The sequence below is a fragment of the Zerene cesonia genome, chromosome 11 (assembly GCF_012273895.1).
Source record: "Zerene cesonia ecotype Mississippi chromosome 11, Zerene_cesonia_1.1, whole genome shotgun sequence".
Classification (NCBI taxonomy): Eukaryota; Metazoa; Arthropoda; class Insecta; order Lepidoptera; family Pieridae; genus Zerene; species Zerene cesonia.
In genome coordinates this window covers 3,609,961-3,622,690 of record NC_052112.1, presented here as the reverse complement: position 1 = coordinate 3,622,690, position 12,730 = coordinate 3,609,961, and the positions used below count along the sequence as shown (strand labels likewise).

At 33.0% G+C, this 12,730-nt stretch overlaps 1 protein-coding gene across 1 annotated transcript; it reads left to right on the top strand.

Moving 5' to 3' along the window:
• Positions 1-6,653: 6,653 nt before the first annotated feature.
• Positions 6,654-8,270, top strand: LOC119830210. The gene is made up of 4 exons (XM_038353127.1): positions 6,654-6,728; positions 6,834-7,036; positions 7,407-7,587; positions 7,986-8,270. The coding sequence occupies exons 1-4, from the start codon at positions 6,689-6,691 to the stop codon at positions 8,171-8,173; spliced, it is 612 nt and encodes a 203-aa protein (XP_038209055.1). The 5' UTR covers positions 6,654-6,688; the 3' UTR covers positions 8,174-8,270.
• The last annotated feature ends 4,460 nt before the right edge of the window (positions 8,271-12,730 follow it).

The following is a 12,730-nucleotide window of genomic DNA, read 5'->3' as shown; positions in this document are numbered from 1 at the left end:
ACAGCCCAAAGCCACGGAAGAGACAGTGGATATCATTAAATGACATATTATTATAATAACCACTTTAGTATTATTATAGAGCCGATAAAATTATGCGGTGTCGAAATGCTTGCAGTCTGCTTAGCCATTTAAAACGCGATGGAAACCGCAAACAATTATTTATTATTTCGAAGACCGCTGTAAAATGACATTTGGCTAATTCGAACAGCTTTTGCGAAACGGTTTTATTTACTTTACATGTTTTGTTCTGAGTTGACATTCTATAGAAATGGGGAATATAAGCATTTTAGGTTAGTAAGCATTTACCAACTCGTCTCGGAAATATAAAGAAAAGACCTAAAGTGCGAAATATTACATGCTATACCGATTGTTAGGTATCTATATGGAAATATACGAACATAGTTTAACCATAAACAATAATTTTCACGACCGAAGGATTATAAAAGTACGTCAAGATAATAAGCGTTCTTACACATGGCGCGTTTGAGGCTCAATACCGGCTTCAGAGAAGGATATACAAGAAAGCACGTACGAGTAAATGAAGAAAATCGAGCTCTATGATTGATACTACGTGACTACCAACCTTGCAATTTATAGTTATTGAATAGTGCCCAGCTTTTGTGCGGCAACGTAAGCGTCATTTTTGTTGGCAAAATAAATAATTGACGATCATTTGTTTAACACCAGCTTTGATGATTTAAACACTTTTATTTATAATTCACCTGGCTATTATTTTTAAATACGTTCATATTGTTCATTCATACAATAGGTTAGGTATATGCTGAAATTCGGTTACATCGATATTGAAAACGTTTCCTGAAACCTCCATGAAAATTTGTATTACCTTACGTTATAAAAGTTATCTTTGATGAAATATAGGCTCATAAAAATTATGTTATGATAAATTCAAGGTGTGAAATTAAATTCACTCGAAATTAAGTAGGTATCTTAAATAATAAATTCATATAGCTATAATATTCTTTTTTTAATAACTGCAGATAGTAGGTAACCTACGTTATTTTTTGATTTGTTTGTTTCTTTTTTTCTTGTGGAATAGATGAATGCCGAAATTTAGGTCAAAATTGTTTATGGATATAATTTTATACAAATATTTTTGACTTATTAAGATTATAGCTCTTCAAATATCATGCTGTATTTAGGATATAAGGATGCAGCGAAACCTTCAAAAAAGTTATTTCCATCGATCCAATCAATAAAATGTCACCTAGAATAAGTCTCAATTTGTAATTTTTCCAGAGCAATAAAGTATAATAAATAAATAAATAAATAAATACCTTTGGTAGGTACATATAGTTAATTTTTTCAGTTAAGTATAATTAGCCATATCCAGTTTTCTCAAAATGAAATAGACGTGTAAGATTTTAACTGCGCATTATGACAATTACTCAATATGTTTTTAATTAAAACTATACTACCCCAAGAAAATTTCATCCCGTTCCATAACATTTCAATTTTATATTATTGTCCTGTCGTAAATTAAAAAACACACACAATGATTATAGGTCCATTCCCAACAAACACATCCTCAATTATCAATTGCAAATCAAAACATACCGTTACAAGTACGATTTGATCTTTCAAAGCTTCATACTGAAAAGTAGTCGAGGATAGTAGAGTAGCAATCAGCAAACCGAGTTGTATAATTAGCTTATCGTCAGTGATCGACTAACGACGTCCAATCATGCGCGGCCGCATTGGCAGGGAACAAGCCAATCGCGTGCCTCCTCAGCCATGCTGAGACCATCGATTCTTTTCGGTTATTACAATAATTCAGACACGATTCCGTTTAATTGCGATTGAACGAAGACCTACCTACACATCAGATAAACCCAGATATCGCCGTAATCGCAACATCTAAGTATAATACCAGCATTGTAAAATCGGCCCTTGTTGAGAAAATTATATCACGTCCGTAATATTTAATATTGCATAGTTAGATGTTATTAGTTTTGAACGTGTTTTCCGTATATGCTTTTAACAACAGCTTCGTCAGGGCTTTGTGATGTCTGTATTTTCATAAATATAAACAATCTGTATGGATTTAAATCCATCAAACCGCAAAAGCTTGCGAAATGCAGAATTGTCTACAATAGTTGAAAATAAAGAGATAGAGACGGAGAGGTATCGTGCAGCGTGCTTAATATGTAAATTTGTTCGCTTCCATTGTAACATTTGTGTATCAAATCAATACCTACTTGTAGCGCCTTATCTACGGCGCTTGGTTCATGGTAAAAATGTAATATTTTAATGTAACATTCTCCCTCACACTTAGCTAACTATATCAAAGAAAAAGAATAAATAAACTAGCAATCTCCCATCTAAATCGTAACAATGCTTTTTATAATCAACGTCAATTTAGCAACGGAAGCTTAAAAACCAGCATCGCCAAAACATTTCAGTAATTTTGTTACCGGTGTGTTAGGGGCTCACCGCTAGATGGAACGGAACCTTCGTACATAATCAAACCACATGCAGAGCAGTAATTGCCTCTACATTCAAAGACCGCTCACATCACGCCGTATAATGACAAAAATAGTCCAAAAAATGCCTCCGCATATGAGATATTTTTTCATGAGTTCGCGCGCTCGCATCGAGCTAAATTACGAAATAAAAGATTAACTTAAAAGATCAATAAACTTAATAAATGATCTCAATAATTGTTGTATTACGGACACAATGGAGCGGCGTCGTGAAACGTCATTAAGGCGCGAACATCATTAATTTTATTCGCGGCTTTCTGACTTAAAGGCAATGGCGTCTGTCAGATATGAAAAGAGGCATTGCTGCCACCTGTTGGTAGCGCGGTGAATTAGACATCGAACCCTGCTGTGTTCCACTTGATACTGCCACTGGAATGACTCGCCAGAAAGGATGTCTTTTAATTGCATTCACAATGGTCCTTAATTATCGATACATTAAAAATGCTTTTATAAATTAATTGCGATCAAATCGCGATTGAACCGATGCTAAAAAATGAGATATGTAATGTACCTATGCGAACCTTAATTTGTATTTTTTATTCAGATAGTTTTAATTGAAACTAAAACTATACGATTCGTACTGCGCAAGATGGGATTAATTTTAGTATAATGAATCATACGCCGAGTATTACACCCACTGCGTGTTAATACAAAGAAAAACTCCATAATATTAGCCATCAAAATGGAACTCATTCAAAATTGAAGCTGCCAAAAAACTTGAGCCGCCTCTGGAGATTAGATTTCTTTTTGGTAGCTAATTGCGTTTTATCAAATTAAGGCAATTCCGCCCGCGGCCGCTGCCAATGATTGATAATGTTTGACGTGGAACTGTTCCCACTAGTTTTACAGAATAAACTGTTTTCATTTATACTAATATTTGTCATTTGTCTTGAATGAAATTAGAGATGAATTCATATATATAATAACTGTTGATTATCGAAAGCGTATGTAAGCAATAAATAGTCTAGGCTACACTACTAACGTGAATTTTTGTTTTTATTCTATTTTATTTGTATTCTCGTAATTATGTGAGTTCGACTTTGATAGAATGTGAAATACCCAAGTACCCATATTTTATAGCATGCTTAGCTTTTAAATTTATTTTATTGACACGCATATATCATTTGTTATGCCGCCACCAAAGTTTGAATTGGGCTTTACAGTAGCTCTACATTGTCGCGAGCTCTTCTCAGGATATCAGTTATAAATAATATACTTTTACATGGCTCACAGAACTACAGATTTTATTAGACATCGTTTCAGTAAACGTTTATTATATTTGCAAATTATTAAAAGTTGTATCTATGTTTAGCACTGAATGCTTTAATAGTAGCGAAATGTAACATTAAAAAAAGGAAGTTTAAGTGAAGTTATAAACAACGTTGATATTGTAATAACAAATTGATATCATTATTTTAATTAAAAAGAAACATATTACGGTATGCCTCAATACTTTATTGACTCTAAAATTGCCGAAATAATCGACAGCGATTTAATTTAAAACGTGTTAAGTCCTCCCTTAGGCTGGTAATACACAAGTTAATGTTGTTCACATTAACCCCTGTGCTCTAGTGCATCCATATATCGCGCTGCCGTCATTTCAATCATTAAGAAATTCGGCGGCGGGCACAAAGCAGTGATTGATGCGCCCGTTTACCGGTCGCAGTGGCAGACTTAAAAAAAGAACACTTAATTAACTCGTTTGGCACCGCCGCTCATTAGAATTATTAATCAAACCGAGGCGGGGCGATAGCGCGAGTATGATGTATCGAGCTTTGATTACATTAATGTATTCGGTTCGCAGTAATTAAAACCTCGCCGAGATGTCTACGTGACGCTCCGAACAAAGCGTAAGGTCAGCTCTATCCCGGCCAACTAATGACACCCAATGAAATATTGTTTCGCTAATTCCTAGGCAGGTGAGGCAATCAAGATAATTAAATTTCATTCGAATGAAATAAGAATACACCTGCCCGGTTTATTGAGTACAGTTTTTCTCTATGTGCTTCTAAGAAGGGTTCGAATCAGTTGGGCCTACAATCGGCCTCGAAAATTTATCCATAGCACAGTTCACCAAATTAACAGTTCTAAAAATTATTTGCAACAATTACGAATTATTTTTTTTAATCATACAATAGATAAAGGTTAAAAATGCGATCATAGCTTAAAAGTGTGTTTAAAATTTAATGTCAATAACAACAGAAACAAATAATCGTGACTGTCTATCGAAACACATCGATCATTATTAGTATACTTACATAATTATTGTTTAGTCATTGAACAGTGCATCAGAATCAATATAATATCGTTAGAACTAGTAATTATTGGTATTGCTGGGAAATAAATAATGCTGTAATGCTATAAGCGAGCAGAACAATTTCAAATGAAAATAATGTAAACCAAGACTCACGGTCGTGAAATAATTATTTAAATTGCTTATCCAACGAGCATTTATTGAGTATTTTATATAATACTTATAAGAATAAAGTATAAATGTATCTAATATTTTTCTAGAATAGGTATGAATGGCAAAAGCAAACTGTAAGTGTCGAGTTTACAAGGTTCTGCACACCTACAGGAACATATACCAGATATATATAGTTGTGAAATTATAAGCACCAAGTTGGTAATATAAGCATATGTTCGAACATAACCCATGAAATCTTAAATCAAGATATAATAAGAAACAGAATCAATATTTTCCCTCCAATAGCTTCGGATTCCACTTCCTACTAACATTAATTCCTAATAATATTGACAAGTATAAACGCAAAGCTTTATATATATGTATGGACGTATGTTGGTTATTTTTTTTTATGCGACAACCACAGAACGGACTTTATGTAAACTGGCAATAATATAGTTTATGTACCTACCAAAATAACACAAAAGGTAATGTACATAAAATATTAGTTATACTAACTAATTCTAATATTTTTATATGTCTTCTTTATTAGTCTGACACTATTTACTATAATTTTCTTATCGATTCCACGAAACCCAAACCAAGAAAATTCAGTTAAGTAATTTTTCCTGATAAAACCGATCCTCAAGGCATTATTTGACATTGACAAATGTCGCTACAAAATTTCCCATTAATCGCACCTTAAATGAATGAACGATAATCGACTGGCAAAATATCAATATTAATAGGTGGTATTAATTTACATTAATCGCGCTCACGGCGAGGCGATCTCGTAAATTGCAAAAGTACCGAATGGACGGGATGGCGCCGATTATTCAGTTTACAGTCCACTCATCATTTACTCCAACGCATTTACAAATCTTATAACTTATGGACTTGACACTTTTTTTGACAATTACCTTACACATACAGAAGTACAATTCTATATCGGTGCTCTAACCTACTGAGCTAACGAGTCCAGAAGTACAATAATAGGTACATATATTAAATTAAAACAATAATCTTCATCTAGCCTTCTTGATTGTCTATTGTCCTTCTCGCATTCCGTTCAAAAACGCTCTATGTCTTTGAAATGAAACATGAATTCGTTGAGGTGATTTAAATATTAGACTTTTCAAAATATAGTTGGCGTTACAGCTCGATCACATAAAATGAAATTTTGCTAAAATGATGAGTCAATAAATTTTCATAAGAACGCAACGTTGTTAATTTAATTTATTTTTATTTACGAAATTTAAATTCTGAATATCATTTAAAACAAATAATAATAACAATATATATCTATGCACTTTTGTTTGTAACTGTATGGGACAAAATCAATACATATTTTGATGTATTTAATATTTTTGGATTTTATGTTTCGAGTCAATTTTGTTAATCTGGAGTTATATGCTATTATATAAGTACTTACTATCAAAGTTTTTTAATTTGAAGATTAATATATAATTATACAGTACAATACAATAGTATTTTATACAATTATAAATTACGATAGTCTTTCATTTCTTCTCAGGTAAATCATCTTAACGACCTTCTTTTGTTTTACTTATTTACGAAGTAATAAATCGTAATACAGCGTATCAATCCTTAAACCACTTGTTTTCCTGGAAAAAGGCAGATATTAGTAAGAATACCAGCAAAAAGCCGCATTGCCGCCTCTGGCAATAAGATTTATTCGCAAATGAATGTTTAATGCTGTTATCCTTTCGACATACCTAATCAAGTCATTCAATTCATTACCGCAGCTCTCGTCGCTCCTGCCATGATGTTCTTTAAAACGACGCCAGCGGTGTTAATTTTTGGTATTTCTTTATTTATCTATACCTACCTAGCAATTTAATACACAAATTTCCTAGCTTCCGCTCTCAGTCCCCAGTCCTTACATCACGGTTGTACTTTGGTTGCAGTTACAGCATTGATGTGTATTGGATTAATAACTGGCAAATCTCATAAACATCCCGATGGTCCAAGCTGTCAGAACTTTTCAGCGGGAGTGAACTTCAAAGACGAGCAAGCTTACGGCACGTGGCATCTGCTGCACTTCAAAACGGAACTGTCGAAAGGGTCTGGTGACCAGCATTGCGTTTCGTTCTCCGCTCTTAGTGATGAGGTTTGTCATTACGATTATCTAACTGTAGTGCAATCAATTCAAAAACTTCGCCTAATACACCTTAGGTGTCTACCAATAAGGCACCACTTACATTTTCTCTCTCTCTCTCTCTCTCTTTAAAAGAATTTCAAAAGAAGAGTTCTGGTGATTTCTTATATTTTTATCACGAAATAATGCATTTTTGACATGTTGGCTTGCAACTAAGACCTGTATGTAATTAGGACTAATTACCTGCAGGTAAATTAAAAAGTAAATATGTAAATAGATTAAAAAGCAAATTGTGTATTTCGTGGTTCAAATGTATTTAAATTTAAAGCTCTTAAATACAAATTGCGCATTAATTTTAAGTTGCTGTTCAATTTTCTTTTAGGAGAGAACCGATCTTGAAGACCGCATAGGCAAATTTGTGGAGAACCTTAAATGGGAAAACATGTCTTTGAAAATGCAAATACCGTGCGCCGCAATTAATTCCAACAAAACGAGGGATTATTATCTAGAAAGACTTGGCGATGATGGTTCCTACAGAACTTTACAAATGCCCCCACCCTCTGGTAATTACATTCACACAGCTATTTAGCATATCACAGCTATTAAGTGTACAATGTACAATTTATTAATGATAACACAGAAAAAGAGAGGTACGAAATGAGAATCTATGACGTTTTTGAAAAAATCGAGCTTATAAAAATTAAAATCGAGCTTATAGCTCTAAGTCACAAGTAGTATTTTTAATTATATCATAAACTTAACAATACGAAACTAAAAATAAAACATAAAGTTTTTAGAACTTTTCATACAGACATTGAGATATCTGATTAGCCCAAGAAAAGAGCTAGACTACATTCAGCCGCACAAGGGCTTAAAGTGGTGAAATAAATGGTTGAATGAACAGCTGCCTGTAAAAACTACTATAGAAACCTATCTCTTAATTTTAATATTTCATTCACAGCAAAACTTGACTTGGCTGACTTCCATCGATACCCGATGCGTTTGAAAATCATTGAAGGTCAGTATCTTGGAATGATGGACTGTCACGAAAAATTTGTCTTCCTAATGGGAAAGCAGCCTCCAGCAGAGAAGCAAATTGACGACCGACTTAAGAAAATGATAGAAGCTTATTGGCCAGAAGAAAATTAATTAAACTTACTTCTATACAGAAAAGGTTTCACTTTAAATGATGGTGTTTATAAGCATATGTATTTTAAATGCATTGTGTAAGTGATAGCGATGTTACCGTATTTTATTTAATAATTTTTATTCTCGTAGATGTTATTCCTTATTTCTCATATAAGTATACAAATCGTTTATTACTTTTTTTTAATCACAAGCAATGAGTGTCATCATACGAATTGCTTTAGATAATTGTATATATTACAAACTTTAAAGTAAAGGATTCATATTTGTGAAGTGTGGCTTAATCTAATAAATGTTATTAAAAATGTGTATGCATATTTATTAATTAATAATTATCATAATCGAATTGAAAATTACCTCTACGAACATCATTGCATTATAACTACCAAATAAATGTGGTATTTCTGTTTAAAATAAAATACCTTTTGTCGTAATGAACTGGCGATGAAAACGTAAAGTGCTGTTACAATTAATTTTGAACAGAGTCAAATGATTTAAATGGGCAATCAAAGTGCAATTACCCTGTAGTGGCATACAATAATGGAGGGGTTGGAACGAACTTGTAACGGTCGGAAACTAAACGTGATGTATGAAATCTACTGTAATTGTGGTTCAGTTTAAAAATACTATTATAAAAGCACTTGAATATCGATGCAATATGTACAAGAGTAGTGTATTGTTTCTAAAATACTCGAGATATGTTTTAAAGAACGGGAACATCTTTATTTCTACGAGTTATCGTTTATTTTGTTATATTTATTAGTCATATTTCATAACATTAAGATTCAAAAACAATAAGTCCTATTTTTAGATAGGTAAGATAAGCGTAGCAAAAATATTCTTCGAGATTGGTGGTTAAGGTTTAAGATATGAAAAAGTAATCAACGCCAACTTCTATCACATTTAATTATCAAACTATTGTCTATGTTCGAATTTAATTTCTTCAAACATTTACACATAGATACTCGTACATGACACTGAAACATCGAGTTAATTTTATTGAAGCAAATAACACTAAGTCATTGAGGCTGATTTTAAACAAGTGTGAATAACTGTTCTTTGACTAAATCTTTTAAAGAAAAATTTTGAAGCGATTCCGAAGCCGAATTCCGAAGTATTTGATACCATTCCGCATATAAATTTTTAACTGAGCTTTTAATTTACCCACGGAAAGAAAGTTATCTTTTATTAGAATACAAGGACGAATCCTACCTTCACGAAAATTGCCGAGTATAATAGCGAGTTCTCTAACATCTCGTTATTATCAGCGCTTTTTTTACAAACATAACTACTACTAGACTGACATGTCGACGAAAACAGGCGCAAATTAGACAAAAAATATTACCTATTTATCTTCTTTATAACAACGTTATTCAATAATTTTTTATACCTTCATTGAAATACAATTCATCCATTTTATTTTATTATAAAGAAATAAAATAAAGATACATACTAGTATCAATAGAACTGAGATACCCCTAATAAAGTACCTAAGCATAAGAATGAATCACGTATTCTATTGACTCAAACTTCAACAACTTTTCGACAACACAAATCACATTTAATAATTCACCAACCAGAAAATCAATACTAATTATTTTACTAATATCACGTTCCAATTACAAGTTCCTGTGTACAAGATAAATACAAATATGAAATAGTCATAAAAGCAAGTGAACCATTACTTTCCACCCCATCCCCGGCCCCTAACGCACCACTCAAATTAAGTGTGCCTCGATCAACAGTCATTTTCGGTTACAATTAACCACACATTTGAGTGAAAAGTCAACCACCCACTCCAATTGATTTATTGTGTTCTACGAGTTGCCGCTATTGTACCGCGAAACTTTTATTACGGGTGTGGAACAAATGCTACTGGAAGGATTTATCGTAATGAAAATAAATAACATTTTGTTAAATTTTATAATCGTACGTAAGTATTTATAATAGTGGATAAAAACGTTGCGAAAATGACCAATTTACATATTCCAGTACCTATCCTAATAGCGAAAAACACAATAATATAGTTAATCTCTCCATATTCAGTTTTAACGACATTAAAACACTTTTTGAATAGTTAATATACACATATTCGACTAAGAAATACAAAAGTAAACACAAAATCATGCACATATTAACGCGGAAACCCTTCACTTCCAGCATTTTTAACTCAGCGACATGGCGTGTGCCGCGAAGGGAGCAACGTTGTTCATTTGTCTAAACGCAGTAGCGTTTGAAGGGCACTCGATAAGGGCTGGGAAAGTGTTGCACTTCTAAAAAGTCAAAAATGGATTTCGAGGACTAAAACACCCGCTTGTTATATCACACAGCCGCTGTAGGCTATTATCAAATTATAATTGCGATTTCGAGTAGCATTTTCGACTGCTCAATAATGAAGCCTCAAAGGAGTGCTCTGTCTAATACCTAGCTTGTGGAACACATTCATTTGAAATTAAAAACCGTTAAACAATTGGACATTTTTTATGCAGATCAGAATTAATTTGTGTTATTTTTGTGTTGCAGTTTGATTTTCATTTTAAAAAATGATATATTAAATTGAGCTCTATGCATCAATTTAAAAAATATGCCATAGTTTTACCTTCTATCTACATTAAAAGCAAGTTAAAATTGTAGTGTCATTAGTAAAAAATTCCACAAAATTACAGGAACGTCATGCCGACTCATTAAATAAAGTCGAAATTACACCAAAGTAAGTGATATGAATCTTTTCAACGTAACAGTAAGTGTAATTTACGACTATTTGGTCACTATCGACAAAAAAGTTTTTCAATTAGTCGGCATTGCTTATTTAAACTTTAGAAATAAACATTTTTTTTGTTAAAACAAAAGACGTGTTGTGTGTTTCACACAAATAACTTTCGTATTTGTATGTAACTATAATAAGACCTAATTGAAATAATAAAGACTAGCGGGCCGCCCTGGCTCCGTTCGTAATACGACGCATCTCTCCAATAGATCTTGATTGTGATACGGCAAAAACGTTACAAAAAATTGCCGAATCGGCAAATATTGATGATGATGATGAACCCTATTCACATGTTTCACTGGTCCCATCTTCTTTTACAGACCACAGACTAGTAGACGATCCGCCTCCTATAAGTACCCTGTTACAACAATACACCAAAAATATGTATACAAGTCATAGGTAGATATATTATAATATATATAACTTTCGAAACATACTAATCTCTCTCTCATTTCTATTTTATTTATAATATGATATCAATATTACAGATATCTTTAAAGTCTACATGACGAGAAAATGAATACACAAAAAATGAAACCGTCTGGAATACTCGTTAATTAAGTAAAAATGGGATAAAACAGCTGTCTACAGTGATTGAACCGGCGCTTATTGCAACACCTGTAATTATTGCATGTGTATCACGAACCTCGCATGTTAATTGTTGGGAAAATGTGTTCTTTATGAACGAGGGTGACTTTATGACTTGTGGGAACTCGCCCGTTGCCAATTATATTAGACAACTGTTTAATTACATCGACCAAACGCTACGATTTTTGTTCCGCTAATAGGTGACTTTAGGTGTCGCATGATATTTAATTGGAATGACATACGTAACGACTATTAGCCAGGTAATTACTTTTGTTTCTTTAATTGGACAATTTTAGGTTACTTTTCGAAAAAGATTTATAAATCTGAATCAATTTTATCATACCTTTTTGTTATAAACGACATTATTTGCTTTTAATTACTAAGTATATTAGCAACTTAATTAAAAAATCAAGAATTATATAAGTACAAAGAACGATCCGCTTCAAACGTTACAAAGTAATAGAGATAAGGTCAACTAAGCCCAAAACAAATGAAAACCAAAAATGAAAGAGCGTCACTAATCTAATTTCGTAACAACAATAACATAATATGAATTACAATCTTGGGCAGTAACAAAGCGAGACTAAGTGCATCCGAATAGTTTCCGCTCAAGTCGTCCACGGCCATTACGGCGGAGATATGAAGGCGATAGAATTACCGACCACTGAATAATTTGATAGGGGAAATGATTGATACAACGATCACACGTAATCAGAATCGTGCGAGTGCGATTAGGCCTCTGTAGGCCGCGACAGAGGGCGCCGCCGCAGGATCCGACATTTGCTTGCCGACAATTTAATCAAATACGACCTCCTAATGGCTTTTTCTCTTCATTAAATTGTAATAATGGTTGTTTTTGTCTTCAAGCTGCGATGGGCGTGCACTGGAGTTAATGCTTTTAATATAAAAACCTGTAAGCCTTAAACTCTTATAAGCATCAATACGTATACTGAATGGTGTTATTTGGTTGGTTGGTTAATACGGTATACCTATATGCAGACAATGAGTCGACTTCGCTTTTTAGTATAATAAACCTACGTATTCTTAAACCTTTCAATTCTAAACGTTTTTATATAACGATACGTACACGATATGTCATTGTAACAAATATGCTCAAGACCCAGTTTCCCATTAACTAATTAATAATTTTTAGGTTCAAGCAAAATTTGCGACAGGATTCAGTATTATGTCTCTTTAAAGGTACC

Bases quoted from the DNA above. Each gene is read 5' to 3' on its own strand.
- LOC119830210 (XM_038353127.1), top strand. From the start codon at position 6,689: ATGATGTTCTTTAAAACGACGCCAGCGGTGTTAATTTTTG. The intron at 7,037-7,406 runs GTTTGTCATTAC...ATTTTCTTTTAG, and splicing joins TCTCCGCTCTTAGTGATGAG to GAGAGAACCGATCTTGAAGA. The intron at 7,588-7,985 runs GTAATTACATTC...TTTCATTCACAG, and splicing joins ACAAATGCCCCCACCCTCTG to CAAAACTTGACTTGGCTGAC.